Raw genomic sequence first — 22,073 nt, 5'->3', positions numbered from 1 at the left:
CAGTGAAGATCTCTCCTAAGACCCTACAAAAATTAATCAACGCACAGTTGAGCGCTGTGTAATGGAGATCGTGTTCCACGTTTTCAATCAGAGTACTTACGTACGGAAATGAATAACTGCTGATGATATTCCCACAAATCATGAATCTGTGGTTCGAAAGAGCAGAATACGAGTGAATAAACGGAATGATGAACACTTCAGTATGGTGGTCTGCATAATGAACATGGAAACACGCTCTGCAGGAATCTGCCACATCAGTTCTACATTCAGCAGACGACGTCAGAACATCTTCACAACTGGTAATTTACGGGTAGAGAATGGTAAATTAATAACTACCGATGGGGAAAGCTCTGTGAGAACTGAACTGTTCAATTTCTGTACCATGCGTCATGGTCTAGTACTCAGGAATGGGGTACTTTGCAACATGTGTGCACAGGTTGCTGGCAGACAAATGTTGCACCTGAAATACAAGTAAAATTCAATAAATGGTGTAGGACTGTGGAAATGAGAAAGATGAGATACAGTTTAACTGTACTGACTTTACATCACGCAAACAAACATACGAGCAGCTTGGATTCCAACGTACACGTTTGCTTAAGTAATTGCTGCAAGACTCCCAGCAACATATACAATGACCTAAATGGCAGAAGTAAGTGAATAAAGTGGCCGCAAAAGTCATCGGACTGAATAACCCAACAAGATCTTCTAACCAGTTTAAAGGTAGACCTTCGTGCCTAAATATCACCTCACCTTCGCAATTAATCTCAAGTTCACCATGAGCAATTAGTGAAAAAAAAAAAGCCATACGGCAGAAACACCACTGGAATGAACCGAGTGGAACACTTTGCCTATTAGCAGTCACTTCTAATAAATGTAACTTTACCACCAAATCTGCTGAACTGTTGCCGCCGCGGCTGATTTGCGTCTACCAACAGCACGTCTCCCGGAAGACGTCCCGTCACCCAACAAGCAGCGATGTGATTGGATGGAAGCGTGCGAAAACGACCAGAGTTAACCCCGTTTCTGTTGCAGCATCTCAGGAAGGTACATTTCAAAGACGTGAAAGAAATTCAGACCGAAGCCGCAATTGGCCACCCAAATAAATCCAGAGTAGACAATCGAAAAATTGTGCCTGACCGGGATCGAACACGGGTTTCCGACTTCATGTGAGTGGTCGCCTCAGCTGCTTCTGTTATCCGAGTACGCATTCCGTACGACTCAGGGTCTCAACTTTTCGCGCACTACACATGTAGCACCCGTGTCAATCATACTAACTGCTCGCTGCATCACGCTAGATTTCCGCAAGAGTTAGGAAAGACAGTGCATCCACAATGAAATTATGCCAATGGCTGTCAAGCCGTATATATTCATATAAGAGTGCTGTCTGTTCTTTCAGACACCACACATACCAGTAACATACATGCACCTTAACATGCACCTCCAATGCGACTGCAAACCATGTCTGAACTTTTACGGTACTCAGGTGAATCTGCGAGCAGAGCATGTGAAGGACAGGGTGTGCTACATGTGCGGTATGCAACAAGTTAAATTTTGTGTCAAACGGAAAGTGTCCACGGGTAGCCGTAGCGGTTAAGGTGACAGTAAAAGAGAAAATACGCGATCGAATCCCGGTCAGTCACAAATTTTCACTTGTCATTGATTTCATTACAATGCCCGATTGTGCACGATGCAAGAATTAATTTCATTTCTTCATATATATGTAAGGTAATAAGATCAAGAATGTATAAAGAGAGTAAAACTAGTGATTAAAGTTCTTCTGGGTATTATGCCGCATCAATAATTATTGTTGTTAGTTTTCAGAAATGACGTAGCATTGTACCAAAAAGAACTTTAATCACTACGACACCGGCCGCGGAAGCCAACGTTCTTATAAAGTAAATCTATTTAACAAATCTTAGGTGCCACATAACACACAACTTTCGAAAAGTATCCTGACACCCCCAAAAACATACGTGTATCACATTAGGTGCATTGTGCGGCCACCTACTGCCAGATACTCCGTATCAGCGACCTCAGTAGTCATTAGACATCGTGACAGAGCAGAATGGAGCGCTCCGGGGAACTCACGAACTGCGAACGTGGTCAGGCGACTGGGTGTCACTTGTGTCGTACGTCTGTACGATAGATTTCCACATTCCTAAACATCCCTAGATGTGATAGTGAAGTGGAAACGTGAAGGGACACGTACAGCACAAAAGCATACAGGCCGACCTCGTCTGTTGACTGACAGAGACTGCCGACAGCTGAAGAGTGTCGTAATGTGTAATAGCCAGACATCTGTCCAGACCATCACACAGGAATTCCAAACTGCATCTGGATCCATTGTAGAGGCCGCCGCGAAGGATTAGCCTAGCGGGCTAAGGCGCTGCTGTCATGGACTGTGCGGCCGGTCCCGGCGGAGGTTCGAATCCTCCCTCGGGCATGGGTGTGTGTGTTTGTCCTTTGGATAATTTAGGTTAAATAGTGTGTAAGCTTGGGGACCGATGACCTTAGCAGTTAAGTCCCATAAGATTTTACACACATTTGAACTTTTTTTCCACTGCAGATACTATGACAGTTAGGCGGGAGATGAGAAAACTTGGATTTCATGGTCGAGTGGCTGCTCATAAGCCACACATCACGCCGGTAAATGCCAAACGACGCTTCGCATGGTATAACATTGAACGATTGAACAGTGGAAACGATCCTATGGCAGAGTGTGGGTATGGCGAATGCCCGGTTGTACGTCATCTATCAGCATGTGTAGTGCCAACAGTAAAATTCGGAGGTGGTGATTTTATGGTGCGGTCGTGTTTTTCATGGAGGGGACTTGCATTCCTTGTATTTTTGCGTGGCACTATCGCAGCAAAGGATTACATTGATGTTTTAAGCACCTTCTTGCTTCCCACTGTTGAAGAGCGATTCGGGGATGGTGATTGCATCTTTCAACACGATCGAGCACCTGTTCATAATGCACGGCCTATGGCAGAGTGGCTACACGACAATAACATCACTGTAAGAGACTGGCCTTTACAAATTCCTGACCTGAATTCTACAGAACACCTCTGGGATCTTTTGGCACTCCGAATTCGTGCCAGGCCTCACCGACCGACATCGATACCATGCATCAGTGCAGCACTTCGTGAAGAATTGGCTGCCATTCCCCAAGAAACCTTCCAGCACCTGATTGAACGTATGCCTGCGAGAGTGGATGCTATCATCAAGGCAAATGGTGGGTCAACAGCATATTGAACTCCAGCATTACCGATGGAGGGCGCCACGAACTTGTAAGTCATTTTCAGCCAGATGTCCGGATACTTTAGATAAAAAAGTGTAATGTATTGTTAAAGTAAGCTTACTTTTTCTGTACTTTTACCGATTATTTGAGAGAAAATGCTCTTCTTTGCGGAGAATCATTGTGACTCAACTTTAAATATCCTCTAGGATTCGAAAACGACGGGCATCTGCAATATTAGTTTGTAATTCTGAGCAGCTTTCACTCTAGTTTTCTTGTAAACAGAAATGACTTGTGATTTTTTCGAGCATCGGAGAGTATTTGCTGTTCATGAGATTTACGTAACAGTGCAAGGACGGTGCTGAAATCTCTCTCTGTCGACGGGACTGGAAATGGCAAGTAAGATAGCGAAAGGTTTTGTTGACCTTGGCAGTAGAGAACGGTTAGTGTGAAAACTACAATCGACGAGTCTTAGTGAAATGCTGCGGCATGTTCAACCCCAAGACGCCGGTAAGCCCCAAAAGTCTGCTGCGATTAAAGGTGTACTCCTCGAGCAGGTGGACCACTCTATCATTAAGGAGTCGGTGTGTTAAAAGGTGGGGCGCGCCACGCGGCTAAACGCTGTGTCGGCGCGGCGGGCTCTTTGCAATATGCAGGCTGTTTCAGCGCTACTCGGAGCCGCCGGCTCCGCCGCTCATTGATTACCTGTTGAAAACATTTGCATTATTCACCGTGCCGGTTGCAAAGGCTTTCCGTTTTATTGAAGGCTGAACGACCACTCAGCCGCCTTGACGGAACGCTTTGTGCCGCAAACAGTAAGTGGTATTTTTGTTCCAACTTTTTTATTACATTTTGCACAGGTTCAGAGGATTTTGAAAGCTGGGTGGGCCCACTAGTGCCGACATTTCTGAGAGAGCCTTTGTGAGGGATTGTCTGAATACCTGTGTATGAAATTTTGTTGTGTTAGCTACGCTCAGCACCCGTGCTGATTTCAGAAAAATTGTATTTGTTTATACTTCACAGTTTCTCGTTTACTGTAAAACATCCTTCTTAGTCATAAAAAAAGGGAATCATCGCTTAACAGTCGTTAGAAGATAGCCGTGAGGATAACACAGCGATACGAATGTGTCTCGCCACAGAAACCTAATAGTTCATAATTATTCACCTTACTAAACCTCAGCTCCTATTGACAGACTGCTTACATGGTAAAAAAGAAAACATTCTTTGTTTAGCAGTTTATTCCATTGCCGCTAATTGACCTCCAGTGGTCATGAAGTTCTGTGTATTCAACAACCAGAACCATGATATGAATCTCATTGGGAAGAAGTAATATACATCTGTATCTGCAACTACATGTATACTCTGCAAATCACAATTAAGTGCCTGGCAGGGGGTTCATCGAACCACCTTCACTACAATTTACTATTATTCCAGTATCGAAAAGCGGACGGAAGGAACGAACACATACTATCATTTCGAGCTAGCTCTGATTTCCCTTATTTCATCGTGATGATCATTTCTCACTACGTAGGACGGCGTCAACAAATATTTTAGCTTTCGGAGAAGAAAGTTGGTGATTGAAGTATCTTGAGAAGGTTCCGCCGCAACGGAAAACGCCCTAGATTTCGTGATATCCGTCTCAAATACTGTGTAATGTCCGAGATAACGAACTAATATCGAAATAATAATATTCCCGCGCTCCGGCGGAATGGAGACAGACTCATACAGTGATTGCTGTATTCTAGATGTAGAGCAGAAGACTACTTTCAGCCGCCACTCTAGGGGTCCAGGCAAATACATCTCTTGGGGATACCAATTGCCCGCGACAGGAAATAAAACGGGATGGTCAATTGGCATCTCTGCGTAGAAAAATTTCTGCGGAACCTGAGTATCTTACTGGCATAAGCGGCTTTTAGCGGGTGGGCTGTTTGTGAGTTGGCGAAGCCTACGAATATGAGAAAAAGAAAAAAAACATTCTTATGGTGAAAAATTGATCTGCATCTGATCTACGCTTAGCAACACAATTAAACTGTCAATTAAACTACGTAACTGTCTCCCATTAAAATTCACACCTCATAAATTTTGATCAAAGGTGCTTACAGTGCCTGTAACGGTGCAAAAACTTGGCACCCTGCAACGCCATCCTCGGCGCAGGGACGCTTCAAACAGAAGAAGTCGACGCTTGGGAAAAAGTCCAGTGTTCTGAAGTTTATCTGAGGTGGAAGTTAGGTTAATGATCTCAGAATAAAAATGCCACTATGCAGTGGAGTGCGCGGTGATGCGAAACTTCCTGGCAGATTAAAACTACACTCCTGGAAATTGAAATAAGAACACCGTGAATTCATTGTCGCAGGAAGGGGAAACTTTATTGACACATTCCTGGGGTCAGATACATCACATGATCACACTGACAGAACCACAGGCACATAGACACAGCCAACAGAGCATGCACAATTTCGGCACTAGTACAGTGTATACCCACCTTTCGCAGCAATGCAGGCTGCTATTCTCCCATGGAGACGATCGTTGAGATGCTGGATGTAGTCCTGTGGAACGGCTTGCCATGCCATTTCCACCTGGTGCCTCAGTTGGACCAGCGTTCGTGCTGGACGTGCAGACCGCGTGAGACGACGCTTCATCCAGTCCCAAACATGCTCAATGGGGGACAGATCCGGAGATCTTGCTGGCCAGGGTAGTTGACTTACACCTTCTAGAGCACGTTGGGTGGCACGGGATACATGCGGACGTGCATTTTCCTGTTGGAACAGCAAGTCCCCTTGCCGGTCTAGGAATGGTAGAACGATGGGTTCGATGACGGTTTGGATGTACCGTGCACTATTCAGTGTCCCCTCGACGATCACCAGTGGTGTACGGCCAGTGTAGGAGATCGCTCCCCACACCATGATGCCGGGTGTTGGCCCTGTGTGCCTCGGTCGTATGCAGCCCTGATTGTGGCGCTCACCTGCACGGCGCCAAACACGCATACGACCATCATTGGCACCAAGGCAGAAGCGACTCTCATCGCTGAAGACGACACGTCTCCATTCGTCCCTCCATTCACGCCTGTCGCGACACCACTGGAGGCGGGCTGCACGATGTTGGGGCGTGAGCGGAAGACGCCCTAACGGTGTGCGGGACCGTAGCCCAGCTTCATGGAGACGGTTGCGAATGGTCCTCGCCGATACCCCAGGAGCAACAGTGTCCCTAATTTGCTGGGAAGTGGCGGTGCGGTCCCCTACGGCACTGCGTAGGATCCTACGGTCTTGGCGTGCATCCGTGCGTCGCTGCGGTCCGGTCCCAGGTCGACGGGCACGTGCACCTTCCGCCGACCACTGGCGACAACATCGATGTACTGTGGAGACCTCACGCCCCACGTGTTGAGCAATTCGGCGGTACGTCCGCCCGGCCTCCCGCATGCCCACTATACGCCCTCGCTCAAAGTCCGTCAACTGCACATACGGTTCACGTCCACGCTGTCGCGGCATGCTACCAGTGTTAAAGACTGCAATGGAGCTCCGTATGCCACGGCAAACTGGCTGACACTGACGGCGGCGGTGCACAAATGCTGCGCAGCTAGCGCCATTCGACGGCCAACACCGCGGTTCCTGGTGTGTCCGCTGTGCCGTGCGTGTGATCATTGCTTGTACAGCCCTCTCGCAGTGTCCGGAGCAAGTATGGTGGGTCTGACACACCGGTGTCAATGTGTTCTTTTTTCCATTTCCAGGAGTGTATGTGCCGGACCGAGACTCGAACTCGGGATCTGCTCCTTTTGCAAACAAGTGCTCTATCAGCTGAGCTAAGGTAGGTGGCGAGGTACTGGAGAAATTAAAGCTGTGAGGAGGGGTCGTGAGTCATGCTTGGGTAGGTCAGCTGGTGGAGCACTTGCCCGTGAAAAGCAAAGGTCTCGATTTCGGGTCTCGATCCGTCAAAGAGGTTTAATCGGCCAGGACGTTTCTTAGGTTAATGATGTCACATTGAGACCAGATTTCGTCACAATACCGGACAACGCCAACGTGGACGTATACTATGGGAAGGTCGCCAAACCAACTCTTATCCACATTTCACCCTTTCTTTCGGCGCATCTGCGATGGAGGTCAGCAACGTGAATCACAGGATACCAATCCCGTTGTTTTACTGGCTAACCATGGTAAGCATTTCAGGCACACCGCCGCTCAGAATCCACACGAAAAGGCCTCAAGAGGTGGTGAAAAGTGCATTACACTGAAACACTTTCCACACCCCTTAGATTCCCTATCTACGTCCACATACCACGCAGGCCTCCATATGGTGGATGGTGGATGGTACCCTGTAGCACAAATAGTTATTTCCTTTCGTGTTCCACTGTCAAACACGGCGAGTGAAAAATGACTGATTGCTTCCGTACCAGCCCTGACTTCGTGGTCCTTACGCGAAATGTACGTTGCAGGCAGTGGAATCGTTCTGTTTATCAGCCTCGTATGCCGGTTCTCTAAATTTTTCTCAATTGTGCTTCTGGAAAAGAACGTCAACTTCCCTCCAGTAATTCCCATTGGAATTTGAGTTACGCTTTGTTCGAATCCACCGGTAACAAATCTAGCAACCCGCCTCTGAACTGCTCCAACCTGGTGCGGATAGTAACAGAGGGGCTCCACTGGTGTCCCATATGCGGCCGCCTTTACAGGTGAACCATACATTTCTAAAATTCTCCCAGTAACCGAGGTCGATCTTTCGCCTTCCCACCTACAATCCTTACACGTTCATTCAATTACATATTGCTTTGCGACTTTATACCTAGTTATTTTAAAGGCATGACTGTGTCATGAACCACACTATTAACGCTGTGCTCGACATCATGGGTGTTGATTTTCCTACTCGTCTGCTTAAATTTTTCTAGCTGCCATTCACCACATCAACATCACACTGACATACCCACAAACAGGCTCTCGACCAGCAGGAGGACGCCACTCTGATGAATGATTGTCGAAGTCTCTGTACAGGTTTCTGCTGATCGCACCCTGTACACCAGGTACACCAGGGGCAAAACTGCGGTCGATACACTGCAAAGCAGCAGAGCACGTTCAGTGGGGTTGCAGCCCAACGATGTCTTTAAAGAAGTGTTGTATCGTCAGAAGGATGATAGCCATGTCGAACGCTGTGAAGAACGTCGCTCTGATGCTCATCGCCTTGTGAACTGTCGTTTTCGACCACGAAATGAATGGTAATCAACATCCGATCGGAAGGGTTGGGTTCACTGACGCGCTTTATGCCACTTCCTTAGACCTTTTCTTGTCGATTCTGAGCGTCGTTGTGTCTGAAATGTTTTTCTCGGCCACCCATACGAAACTGCGTGCTTTCAAAGCTGTCCATCGTGCGTCTGACCTCCATCGCAGAGGCGTCAAAAGAAGGATTGATATGTAGGTAACAAGGTGTGCGACGACCGTCCCGTCTTGTGGAACGTCCACTGCGGCACTGGGCAGAGCAGTGGTGAAATTTGGTAACAATGTGGCATTTACTGGCCCTCCTTACACCTATCACGAACTTCTGAGCTTCTGCCTTTTCTCTGTATGTGTCAGAACGCTGCTGTTTAAACCGCTGCGTCGAATTGCGCCACGCTGTTACACATATATCATCGAAAAGTACGCAGAATTCTTACAACTCTAACGCCCCCATAAGTACTCTTGACTGCCAAGAATTCATGCTTTTTAACTTCTAAAGTGCTTGTTTCAAATCAACAAATCTTATCAATAGCAAAAGACGCAAAATATCCTACACTGCCCAACGACTGCGACTGTGAAAAGACGTCTGTACTCTTCACTAACACCAGCCACGTAAATAAACAATTCTCCACCTGAAGATGTCGGTGTTAACCATCGAAAACGTAGATGCAAAGTAAACAAGTGACTGACGCGGAAACTGTTTCATTTGTATTTTGCTACGGGGGTTTCAAATAAGTGATTTCTTAATAACTGACCCTTTAATTGGTTGCGCAATGCGAATAGGCAGGAATGAGACACTATGACGAATTGTTGAAGGCAACTAAAGTGAAAACGATTCATGCTTTGTTCATCGATACTTTCAGTCGTTAATTTCATCCTCTACCGTTTTTTTTTTCAGTCGATTTAGCGACTGTCCTGTGTCTGCCTTGTCGTTACCTTCTAGTAGTCATACGTACGAACTAGTTCGCGAATTTTTGAAACTTATACAATCTAGTGGCTTGTCATTCAATACCCTGTGCACTAATTTCAAGACACAATTTCAACCAGTGTTAGGAGAAATGGTTCAAATGGCTCTGAGGACTATGCGACTTAACTTCTGAGGTCATCAGTCGCCTAGAACTTAGAACTAATTAAACCTAAGGACATCACACACATCCATGCCCGAGGCAGGATTCGAACCTGTGACAATAGCGGTCGCTCGGTTCCAGACTGTAGCGCCTAGAATCGCACGGCAACTCCGGCCGGCTGTTAGGAGAACGTGACAGAGTCGTATAAATCCTGATTTGTGGATTCCCAGGGTCTTAACTGATAATAGAGTTTTTTGCGGTCATTTAGTAAGACGTGTCATGCGAAATCTTCAGTTCGTAATGAATATGTAGTTTCATGCAAACCAGCAACATTTTCTGCAGGGCTCAACCAGTGCAAGCTTAAATTTTAGGCTTAAATTTAGGCCTTTCCTGTCTACTATTATTCCGTTTAGTAATTTTAACGTTTTACGAAAGATATGCTCTGATTTATTCGGATCATATCTGCATAGTGTCCGAAACCTTAAAGCACAGTATGGTAGATGTGACTGTTGTTACACCCAATACCTCTAAACAATTAAAGGTATTGGGAGTGTAATCAATCACATCTACCGAAGGGCAGCACCCAGAATGGTACAGAGATATGGCCCAGACATTGGACTTGATGCAGGTATAATTTCTGCATTCAACTCAACTGATTATTAGCGGTAAAGTTTTACCTATCGCCATATCAGAAAACACTTATTTTTTACGAGCCATACTCATTATTGTTATTATTCTCATAATATTATTGTTACTATTGTCACTATTACCGAAAGCAGCAACATCAGAACATGTAAAACCGGTATTAACGCCATTAATTCACAGCATTATTTACTCACCTTCCAGTACAGGTACTGAAACGTCCGCTTTGAACAATTATACATGACTGGGCTTAAACTGACACTCAACATCTTTAGCGCAACGCAATCTGACTTTGAAAAATCCCTACAAAAGAATGGCCCTGACTAACATTAACCTATACGTTTCACAAATCACTTACCTCACAAAAATCTTGGTTACTCGGACTACTGCAATACAGCGAGCGCCACTACTGCCAGCTAAATAAAAGATTCAAACTACTGAAGGAACTAACTACTGATAGGCATAGTTAGCAAATGAAAGATGTTGATAGAGAAGAAACAATGTATTAACCTCAATAGTGTTCAAAAGTCATAATGTATACTGCAGTTCATGACATCCAGTCTTACAAATTTCAAAACTCCGCCATCTCTCTCCCCACATCCAGCACTGCTGGCGGCTCACCTCCAACTGCGCAACGCTACGCGCTGTTCACATCCAGCTGCCCAACACTACAATGGCAGACAACAATGCAAACTAGCCACAGACTGCACACAGCAGAGCCAGTGATTTTCATACAGAGCGCTACGTAACGTTGCCAATAAGAAAACATAAACAGCCTACTTACATAGCCCCCATGCTCCCTAGAAACATTTTACAAATTGTTTTGGTTCCCATATTGTCTGTTTCTATGTTTATCTCTGTCGTATTCGTTACTACAGAAATGCGATCTTTCTCTATAACTACTATTCTGCCAACGGTTGGCATACGGGTGGTGTCTGTTTTGGTCACGATTTACGTTGTAAGAATAGCCCTGTCGTGTATTATTTCTGTCATCGCGGAATTGTGACAGATGTGACCTGTAATTGTTGTGCTCCCGTTTTCGCGTTCCGCGATTGTCAGTGTCAATTTCCAGTTCTTGTAACAGTCCCTGAAAAGCTTCAATGTCGTCTTTGCAACGTCCTGCTAAAATAATATGTCGTAAATGTTCAGGCAGTTTGATTAAGCAAATGCGGATGAGTTCTGAGGGGCTGTATGGGTTTGACAGATACTGAATCTTGTGCAACATGTCTTCAAAATATTTCACAAGACTGGAAAATTCAGATTGTTCGAAATGTTTCATCATTATGATGCTATGTTTTACTCGGTCTTGTGTAGCTTGTGACCAATATGCTGAGAGGAAGGCATGATAAAATTCTCCTTCACTGTGGCAATCGTGAATTACCAATCGCATTCTTACGGCTGGTTCATTCTCTAAATAGCCACACATAAATTGTAATCTGTGCTCTATGACCAGTTGGGAGGAAAACAATGAGAGAATTGATGGAGCCACGCTTGTGGATGAATGTCGTTGCTAGAATTCTTAAATGTTTTGAATTTACGTGTAGTAATGAACAGCTTATAGTCAAAATCATCGTGTCGGCGAGTAGCAGATCGCTCATTGTTACGTCGTTTCTGCGGTTCCATCTCAAAATTCGGTGTACCTTGCCCATTTCTATAATAATTTTTCGAAGTGTCCTGTGTTATTATTTTGTGGTTGTTCCGTATTTCTATGTCCCTCTGCCCATACTGGAGCGCGAGTGTCCTCTGAAATATGTAATTCTTGTATTACTTGTGCCAACTGATCTTGTACTTCCCGGATTTCTCTTTTGTACAGTGTATTGATTTGATTTTGATTTTGTTTGAATTTTCTAATTTGTTCATATTCTTCAATGTCAGTGAAGGCTACAGGTCTTGTGTCATTCAGAGCATCATCTACCTTTTTAGATAAGTTAGTGAACTGATCTGAAAGTTCGGCTACGTTATCCGATTGTGAAATTATTTCCTCTGTGTGTTTTTCTGAACCAAGTTTCACAGTGTCCATTTGTGTTGAAATCGTATCTATTGTGTTCTTTAAGTTTTCCTGAGTTTTTGCAAATAGCATAACCGAATCGGTAGATGCAACTGAGTCAATTTTAGCTTGCAAGATCTCATGATTTTCATGAACAATAGGTTGCAGTTCTTTTATGGCTGCTTCGTGATTCTGTAATGCATTTTCATGACGCGAAAAAATAGGTTGGAAATCCTCACAAATTTGTGTTTTTACGTCATTACAGACTTTTTTGCATTTCGATTCAATGTTATGTAACTCAGTAATTAACTCGTGTTTCTTCAAGTGTGGTGTCTAACTTTTGAAGCTTTTGCTGTGTTTGTCTCTGATTTTGTTCCATTGTGTCTAACTGTTGCTGTGTTTGTCTCTGGTGTTGTTCCATTGTGTCTAACTTTTGAAGATTTTGTTCCATTGTGTCTAACTTTTGAAGATTTTGTCCCATTTGTTTCTGATTTTGTTCAAGCGTTGTGTCTAACTTTTGTAGCCTTTGTCCCATTTGTTGCATTAACTGTAATAACAGTGCACTGGTGTCTGAAACATGTTCCTCAGTGCTATTCGGCAGTGCATTTCAACTGGCAATATTCGCATTTTGAAAAGCAGAAAATGTGTCTTGATTTATTTGAGGAAACGGCGAGGACGCAAAACCTGAATCTACAGTATTTGCAAGGCTGTGTCCTGTCATTTTGGAATCCTGAGGCGAGCTGTTGCCGACCGATCGATCGATAATGCTTCCCTGTTCACTAATTGTTTCACTGCCTACATCATTATTTGCAGCCCGCTCCATTTCCCGATGCACAATTACCAAATTACTAATTTGAACATTAGTTAATTCATTACATGGTGGCGCTAACACACTGCTTTCGTCTTCACTGTCATTTCTCAGTTTACTTTGGAGTGTAGAATTACGTTTTCACACGCCATTATCGTCGCAATATTTCACACGACAACACAGGAAAGCACAATTTGAAGAGCAAAATAAGAAAACACATTAACATAACATTGAAAATAATATCTCGTTAATTGCAAGCGCAGTTGCGAAATACTTGGTGCAAATCTACATGCATGCCACAACTGTTTTCCTGTACAAGAATGAAAACTACAACTACAAAGGAAATTCTCTATATGATTACGCGCTAGCAATAAACAATAGCTACACTAATTTCACAAACTACAAGAACAAAATCAGAAGATTCCAGTGAGGTATCCTCGGCTAAGGGTCGACTTATGAAACGTCCCCTTTGAACAATTATACATGACTGGGCTTAAACTGACACTCAATATTTTTAGCGCAACGCGATCTGACTTTGAAAAATCCCTACAAAAGAATAGCCCTGACTAACATTAACCTATACGTTTCACAAATCACTTACCTCACAAAAATCTTGGTTACTCGAACTACTGCAATACAGCGAGCGCCACTACTGCCAGCTAAGTAAAAGATTCAAACTACTGAAGGCACTAACTACTGATAGGCATAGTTAGCAAATGAAAAATTATGATAGAGAACAAACAATGTATTTACCTCAATAGTGTTCAAAAGTCATAATGTATATTGCAGTTCATGACATCCAGTCTTACAAATTTCAAAACTAAGCCATCTCTCTCCCCACAACCAGCACTGCTGGCGGCTCACCTCCGACTGCGCAACGCTACGCGCTGTTCACATCCAGCTGCCCAACACTACAGTGGCAGACAACAATGCAAACTAGCCACAGACTGCACACAGCACAGCCAGTGATTTTCATACAGAGCGCTACGTAACGTTGCCAATAAGAAAACATAAACAGCCTACTTACAGTACTCAATCCATTTTAATACTGGTTGTCATTTTATATCCGCTGTTTCTTATGTATCTATGATACAAAAACGGTACTGCATATGTGAAACACTGGTCCAATGTAAGAGAGGGCTTGATGGACCTAATGAAATCATATTAAATAAATAGTAAAATAAATATTCGCAACGTAGCGCGTTTCCGAAGCGGGCCCGTCAGTACCGACATGAAGGCCATGGGTTAGTGTGGCTTTCGTGTCTTACCGACTTGCGTGCTGTAGACGCGTAAACCTGAACTGCAGCGACATAATTACCAAATGCGTCCAATCAGGTACAGCGTACTATTATTCTATATTTGGTTGCCGAAAGACATCCATCGGAGTGTGAAGAATGTGTATGGGGCAGCATGTCTATCGAAAAACATCGTTGGGAACAGTGCGACACGGTGTGTTATAGGTTGTTCGTGATAACTCACGTCCCTATATTGCACACGTAACGCAGAAGATAATGCCGACTCAAGTGGGAGACACTATTGTACTTCTCTCGCTATGCGATTACCACACCTTCGATCCCTTGGGGTGAAGGTTCGACGATTCCAGTCCGACTAGGACATGCGGCAGGCAAATAGGTACCAGAAACTTCTTGGCAGATTAAAACTGTGTGCCGGACCGAGACTCGAACTCGGGACCTTTGATTTTCGCGGGCAAGTGCTCTACCAACTGAGCTACCCAAGCACGACTCACGCCCCGTCCTCACAGCGTTACTTCCGCCAGTACCTCGTCTCCTACGTTCCAAACTTTACAGAAGCTCTCCTGCGAACCTTGCATAACTAGCACTCCAGAAAGAAAGGATATTGCGGAGGCATGGCTTAGCCACAGCATGCCAGGAAGTTTCATGTCAGCACAGAGTGAAAATCTCATTCCAGTGACGTACCTCTTCACGTAGCAGGACACCACGTTTTGCCAAACGGTTATCTTCAACCTAGTGCATCGGTGGCTTGAGTGCCTCAGTGTTCACGGCGATCTTGCCTTCATGGCGTACCATTTCTGCACTGTACGGCCTTTGCACTGAAAATTTTTTGTCACCCCTTATAACTTCTTGCTCGGTATCCGCACAGCTAGTTATCTCACAATTTTGCGCACTTCGTTTACTACTGGCCGCGCAATGAGATTAAATCTGTATTTCTTAAAGTTCACGTACAAATAAAGGACAAAGTCTTACCACAGTCACCGAGCGAGGTGGTGCAGTGGCTAGCACACTGGACTGGCACTCAGAAGGACGATGGTTCAATCCCGCGTCCGGCTATCCCGATTTAGGTTTTCCGTGATTTCCCTAACTCGCTCCAGGCAAACGCCAGGATGAGTCCTTTGAAAGGGCACGGCCGACCAAAATCCGATGAGACCGATGACCTCGCTGTTAGGTCTCTTCTCCCAAACCACCCAACCCCAACCCTTACCGCAGTCTGCACTGTTTGTTTGTGTGGTCGACGGTACTTACTGGCCGGCAGGACGGTAAAGACGCAAGGCTCGCTCTGGCTGCCCACGGCGTTCACAGCGAAGCAGAGCAGGTCGCCGTAGTCGGAGCCCGTGATCGGCGTGTAGGTGAGCAGCGACGTGGTGCCAGAGGCGCCGCGCATCCTGTAGCGCTCCTCCGGCACCGCGGGCAGCTGAGGAAACTCTCCAGACTCGGACGTCGACACCGCACCGCCACCTGCACCAAGTGCACATTCAGACAGAAGCAGTTTCACAAACGGCCATCAAACCGCTACAATTGTTGTGTCCACATCTGGTCTTCTTACTGCAAGATATTTTGTGGCTTTCATCTTTTCTAGCTTCTTGTGATTAAATGCGTAAACTATGTAGATAAAATGAGAAGGTATTTTAGAAACTCTTGCTTCAGTGTGCGCAGAAGAAGCGAAAATATAGATGGGGTGTAAAAGCAAACAGTCACGGCTATTAGAAGCATATTCTGAAGCGCTTAATCCTAGTATTCCCTAAATCTCCTCATATTGGCTCAACAGAAAATCTTCCTTAAGTAGTGAACGTAGTACTGACAGCACTTTAAATCTGAAAAGCGGCAGAATATCCATAGAGCTTGTGAACAAGAAGAATTCAGAGTTCCTGAACACGATGATCATGTTATTTTTCTTCTTCAATACGCTAGGGGTGGGGGGTGGTGGGTGGGGGAATTGAGGCAGTAGAGATGTAGTACACTGGTGAAGTAAAGCGCTTAGGCAATTTAGCAAAGCTGCACTTTTGCTCTACATAACTCAATGCAAGTGAAACACAAGGAGCAACAATAGGTGAAACTTTCCTGATGCTAAACGACATCTACATCTACATCCTCCTCTACTCCGCAAGCCACCTGACGTTGTGTGGCGGAGGGTCCTTTGAGTACCTCTATCGGTTCTCCCTTCTGTTCCAGACTCGTATTGTTCGTGGAAAGAAAGATTGTCAGTATGCCTCTCTGTGGGCTCTAATCTCTCTGATTTTATACTCATGGTCTCTTCGTGAGATATACCGCTTGATTCCTCGGTGAAGGTAAGTTCTCGAAACTTCAACAAAAGCCCGTATCGAGCTACTGAGCGTCTCTCCCGCAGAGTCTTCCACTGGAGTTTATCTATCATCTCCGTAACGCTTTCGCGATTACTAAATGATCCTGTAACGAAGCGCGCTGCTCTCCGTTGGATCTTCTCTATCTCTTCTATCAATCCCATCTGGTACGGATCCCACACCGGTGAGCAATACTCAAGCACTGAGCGAACAAGCGTACTGTAACCTACTTCCGTTGTTTTCGGATTGCATTTCCTTATGATTCTTCCCATGAATCTCAGTCTGGCATCTGCTTTACCGACGGTCAACTTTATATGATCATTCCATTTTAAATCACTCCTAATGCCTACTCTTTAATAATTTATGGAATTAACTGCTTCCAGTTTATGACCTGCTATATTGTAGCTAAATGATAAAGGATCTTTCTTTCTAAGTATTCGCAGCACATTATACTTGTCTACATTGAAAATCAATTTCCATTACGTGCACCATGCGTCAATTCGTTGCAGATCCTCCTGCATTTCAGTACAATTTTCCACTGTTTCAACCTTTCGATATACCACAGCATCATCCGCAAAAAGCCTCAGTGAACTTCCGATATTATCCACAAGGTCATTTATGTATATTGTGAACAGCAACGGTTCTACGACACTCCCCTGCGGCACACATGAAATCACTCTTACTTCGGAAGACTTCTCTCCATTGAGAATGACATGCTGCTTTCTGTTATCTAGAGACTCTTCAATCCAATCACACAATTGGTCTGATAGTCCATATGCTCTTACTTTGGCCATTAAACGAACAACGGTAGACATCGGCTGGAGTATGAAGAATGTGTATGCGGCGGCATGTCTATCGAACAACATCGTTGGGGAACAGTGTGACAAGGGCTGTTACAGCTACAGGATAGCACACGTTCCATGAAGAAGAAACATGAACAGAATTCACGTACCTGCATTTTGTGACGTGTTTTCCTACTGGTTAACGTAGTAGGCCTCAACTTGCAATCTAAAAATATTTCGAGCCTCGAGTACGCCTTAAAACCTACATATCCACCGTTACCCTGGACCACACGTTTTTTACAGAATGTTACAGGTATAAGTGCAGGTATTTCTGTTGATGGTTGCGGGAAATCACATCAATATTTACTTAATTTCCAGACTGATAATTATAGCTGTTACAAGTTGTATGTTTTGAGGATGATTAATAATTCCAAGAATCTGTGGCACAAACAAGACTTTAATGTTTAATTCCCCTGGGCAGAAGGTCAGGTATTGAAGTGTTGGTGCCTGGACGCAAAACGGTTAATTTATAATGACAAGTGTAGTTCACTTCATGGTGCAGTTACGACCGTGCACAAAAGAAAGGTAGTAAATTATATGATGCGTGTGCGAGACGACTGTTAGATACAGAGAAAAAAACAACTAAAACACTGTCGTCGGTATATATTATGGTACCAATAATCAGAATATCGATACATCTACCCCTAACAGCCCCTAGCAGGGAAAAAAATGTCTGATGAATCTAATGTACATCTATACAACACATCATTGACTAAAACAACACTTACTGTGCCAGACTGGTTGTAAATCCTACAGATACAAACAACAAAGTGTATTTATACAAATTTTATGATATGTACAGAGAAGACCAAAAGACCCATATGTTGATTCCTATCTCTGCTGTACAGTTTTATTAATCTACACTCTACACAATTTACATTTAGACAATAAGTAAATGCTTATGTGCTTGAAAATGAAATCACTCACCTTTCGTAATTTCAGTAAGAACGGTGTAAAAATTATGCAGCCAGTTTCTTGTGCAAGGATAAAACTTTCTTTGAATCGTTACCTTCCCCAAATATTTACCAAAGCTTAGTTATAGCTTCTTCGGAATGAGTGGTATCAAACTCCACTGCTGAAAATTCAGTATTTACGTGTTTAGGATGTACTCGACGTGGAATATGGATCGAAAATTTGTGTATGCGTACATGTCATTTAGTTCAACGGACAATAAAATTTTAAAAATAAATTGTCTTTAGTTCTCTCAAAAGCCGCGTGAGTTCCATTCCCTTAAAACTAAAAGAGCACCTGCCATCTCTAAATATAGTATCTCGGTGAAATAAAATAATAAACATCATTTTCTCAAAGCTACACCACTAATCAGTTTTGTGAATAATTACAAAAAATGACTTCGCTGTTTTCATTAATTACTTATTGGTCTTTCTTGGTGACATAGCTATGTGTTGATTTTATTCGATGTCGGACGAAAGTAGTAAAGCTTTCAACGTTCTGCTTGCCGTTTTAGTCCGTTTCTGACCAGACTCCATTTAACAGCCAGAATACTCAAAGTCAGCTCTCTATAACGTAGATTGTTACGATTTTTTAGGTTTAGGCGTCCTTCCATTTGCGGAAGTCCTAATACGCACGGAAATTTCAGATTATTCTAATTTTCGTGTACGCTTAAAAATTCTATGTGCATCTTCAATTGTAAGAAGATAGATCCTCTAACTGTAATGGTTCTGGAGTGGCATCTCTGGAAATACAGCTTCACCCTATTTTTTTCATCAGAGGCAACTCATCAGTGGAGTATACACCCGCACATCAACTACCTGAAATGCAGAAATTTGATTTATCAAAATATCGGTAACAAGAAGACGCCACTCCTTCTCTTTCCGCCTTTGTTAACAATTTCGCATAAGTCTAGGAACATTTGTGACACCATACTATACTTTTCCTACTTAATAGCTGTTCTCGTTTACCCAGCAGAATTAACCTACTCAGTTCCCGAAGTACATACAGCTTCACTTTTCCAACCTAATGTCTCTTACCGTTTACCCGTCGTACTTAAACTATTCATATGTCGAAATCACTACAGAGTCACCCATTTACTTCGTCCACTTCCTGAGGGTGACAAAAGTGATGTGGTACTCAATTTTTTAAATGACTTTCATGTAATGACTTCAGGATTCCTGTTCACAGTAATAAAATATTTGTTTGGGTCCCAGAGAAAGCAGGAGATAGTTTCTAACATTTTGAAACTTTTATGGTACTTTTATACTATACTCTGCTTTGCATTTAGGGAATGTAAAATGCTACGCGTGGTTTTTGAAGAGTTATTGTTTATCTTCACACTTCATTGAGAAATCGATTTCTGACATTAAGACGGTAAACAAACGCTGGATGAGGAACAGGTAATCAATTTATTCGCTAGGATGGAAAGCTGAGTAAGCTAATCACACATAATAACGACTTCTTGACAAAGGGAGGACAGTGTACCACAAGATAGATTAATTTCCTATTCCAGTGTTACAAAGGTTCCACCTAATTACCCCTACACATATGATCTGGAGGTAGGCACACGACTTTAATACTCACATAAGGAAATGTAATAATGAAATCAGTTCCCGTAATGCAACTATTATATAAAATCAGTCGAAAACTGAAAGCTAATGCTTCTAAATAATAGCTTAACTGAAACACGGAGCAAATGAAACGGTGTTTTAGTGTAAGTATCACAATCTACACTTACATCTGCATAATTACTCTGTAATTCACACTTAAGTGCCTGACAGAGGCTCTCGAAAATACCCGGGAAAAATGAACATTTAAAATTTTCCTTAAGACCTATGATTTTCCTTATATTACTGCGATAATCATTTCTCCCTATGTAGGTGGGCGTCAACAAAATATTTTCGCATTCGGAGGAGAAAGTTGGCAATTGAAATTTCGTGAAAAGTTCTCGGCACAATGTTTTGGCAAATAGCCACAGTTAAACTAGGTGAAATGTTTTAATTGTACCTCTACAAAAGCAGCTGTTCAAAGTAATAGAAAGTTCCTGGAAAGTGTAAACACAATGAAATAATCACTAGCAATTCTGGCAAAAAGGGTGAACGAAAATATCAAAAAATGCTGCCACGAATGCAGAATTGATTTCCATGGTTACGGACTAAATAATTGGAACCCGGTAAACGGAGACGCACGGATAATTCACATAAACTAGTAGTAGCAGTATACTGGTTCAAAAACTTGTGACACTAGCTTGAAACAGAACTGCACGATTGACACATCGGCGTCCAACAGCACTCTGTGAACGCTAAGAACCAAGTGCCTTGAACGGAAATAATCACTGCGGGGAACCAGTGTCGGAGTACTCTATCCTCGTCTTGTTAGAACCATTAGTCTAGACTACACAACCGTTTTCTCGGAAGGGGAATGCTAGCTTACTGTATGCAATTCCGCGGTACATTCACTCAGCTGGGTAACGGAGTCACTTTCGAAAGTGCCCTACGTGTCATCTTCAGGCCACAAAAACGTCAGGAAGAACGTCGAAACTTTTCTCAAAAAAAAACATTATTGTTAAGCAAATAATTTCCTCTTCTCACTTTAAAGGTTTCTGTGGTAATTAAACGGACGACTTCAAAACAATCATGTCATTGGGGAATGCTCCCTACATACAGTCAGAGAATTCAGAGATCTCATTTTCGTTAACGATAAAATTATTATGAGTAGTTGTGCCGGATCAATTCTGTCTCCTTGTCGAATGAGGCAGGAAATCTCACAATGCAATAGTACTGTTGCATAATTTTGTGTGAAAACGATGGGGAAGGTAACTCAGGTCTGTTTGTACTGAAACATGACGGATACTTAGCATTCCGTTGTGAATACAGTTTAGACAAATGCTAATCTATACGCATCCCTGTATTTCCGTAGCTTTTAGATGATTCTGTTGTAATGGTGTACAGAATGTTTTCTGGCCATTGTAAGACCATACAAAAATTGAAACAAAACACGTATCATTCCTCCATTCCTCTTAAAAAAAAAGAAAGAAAGAAAGAAAGAAACCATTGCAGTATTATTCATGCAGCGCAGCAGTCAATCTCGGTAATATCGTAGGACGCGTGTCCCATGATGGGATATGATATAATAAACACCTAACAGAAATCTAGTGTGTCCTGAGTTCAAAACTAACTAAGTGCATAGAGATAACGTCAGATACAGCACAGAAAGTTCTTCAGATATTGTTTCAGCACATGCTTCATGAAACACCCATGAGACGTATATTGAAGTACCTTAAGGAACAATGATATTTCGAGCATGGAGACAAGGAGCACAACTAGTTTTCGGGATACAGAGTATCCACGTGCGTAGTCTAACGATGACAAGTTTCGTTGGCTAAATGATATCGTTAACGAAATAAGAAACAAAAATTTTTCTGCAGAAGGCAAGTTGGAAATATATTTCCTATACACAATTAGAACCGTTTTCTACATCTCCATTACAAACCATTGTGAAGTGCACGGCAATGGGTACTTGAAATTGTACCAGTTATCATGGCTTCACTGATCTCTTCACGTGAATTATCATTCATTAACAGTAATATTTTATTCTAATCGCTAGTAATACATTCTGAATCCTCATCATTTTCTATAAAGAATTTTCAGATCAGTTAGCTCTCATTCTAATTTGTAATATACCATGCATCTCTGAAACAAAAAGCTGTTTCCAGCACTGGTCACAACTGTCTGCAAGAATGGCAGCAGAAGCAATAGATGAATATATCATCCATTATTATTGACATCCA

At 43.2% G+C, this 22,073-nt stretch overlaps 1 protein-coding gene across 1 annotated transcript in view; it reads right to left on the bottom strand.

The window, feature by feature from the left end:
• Positions 1 to 22,073, bottom strand: part of LOC126481983 (nephrin-like) — an 881,063-nt gene that overhangs the window by 86,505 nt on the left and 772,485 nt on the right. The window contains exon 11 of the mRNA XM_050105948.1: positions 15,436 to 15,648. Coding sequence (XP_049961905.1) covers positions 15,436 to 15,648 — 213 coding nt within the window. The remainder of the gene's footprint in view (positions 1 to 15,435; positions 15,649 to 22,073) is intronic.

This window comes from Schistocerca serialis, chromosome 5 (assembly GCF_023864345.2).
Source record: "Schistocerca serialis cubense isolate TAMUIC-IGC-003099 chromosome 5, iqSchSeri2.2, whole genome shotgun sequence".
Taxonomy (NCBI): Eukaryota; Metazoa; Arthropoda; class Insecta; order Orthoptera; family Acrididae; genus Schistocerca; species Schistocerca serialis.
This window is presented reverse-complemented; position numbering and strand designations above follow the sequence as displayed.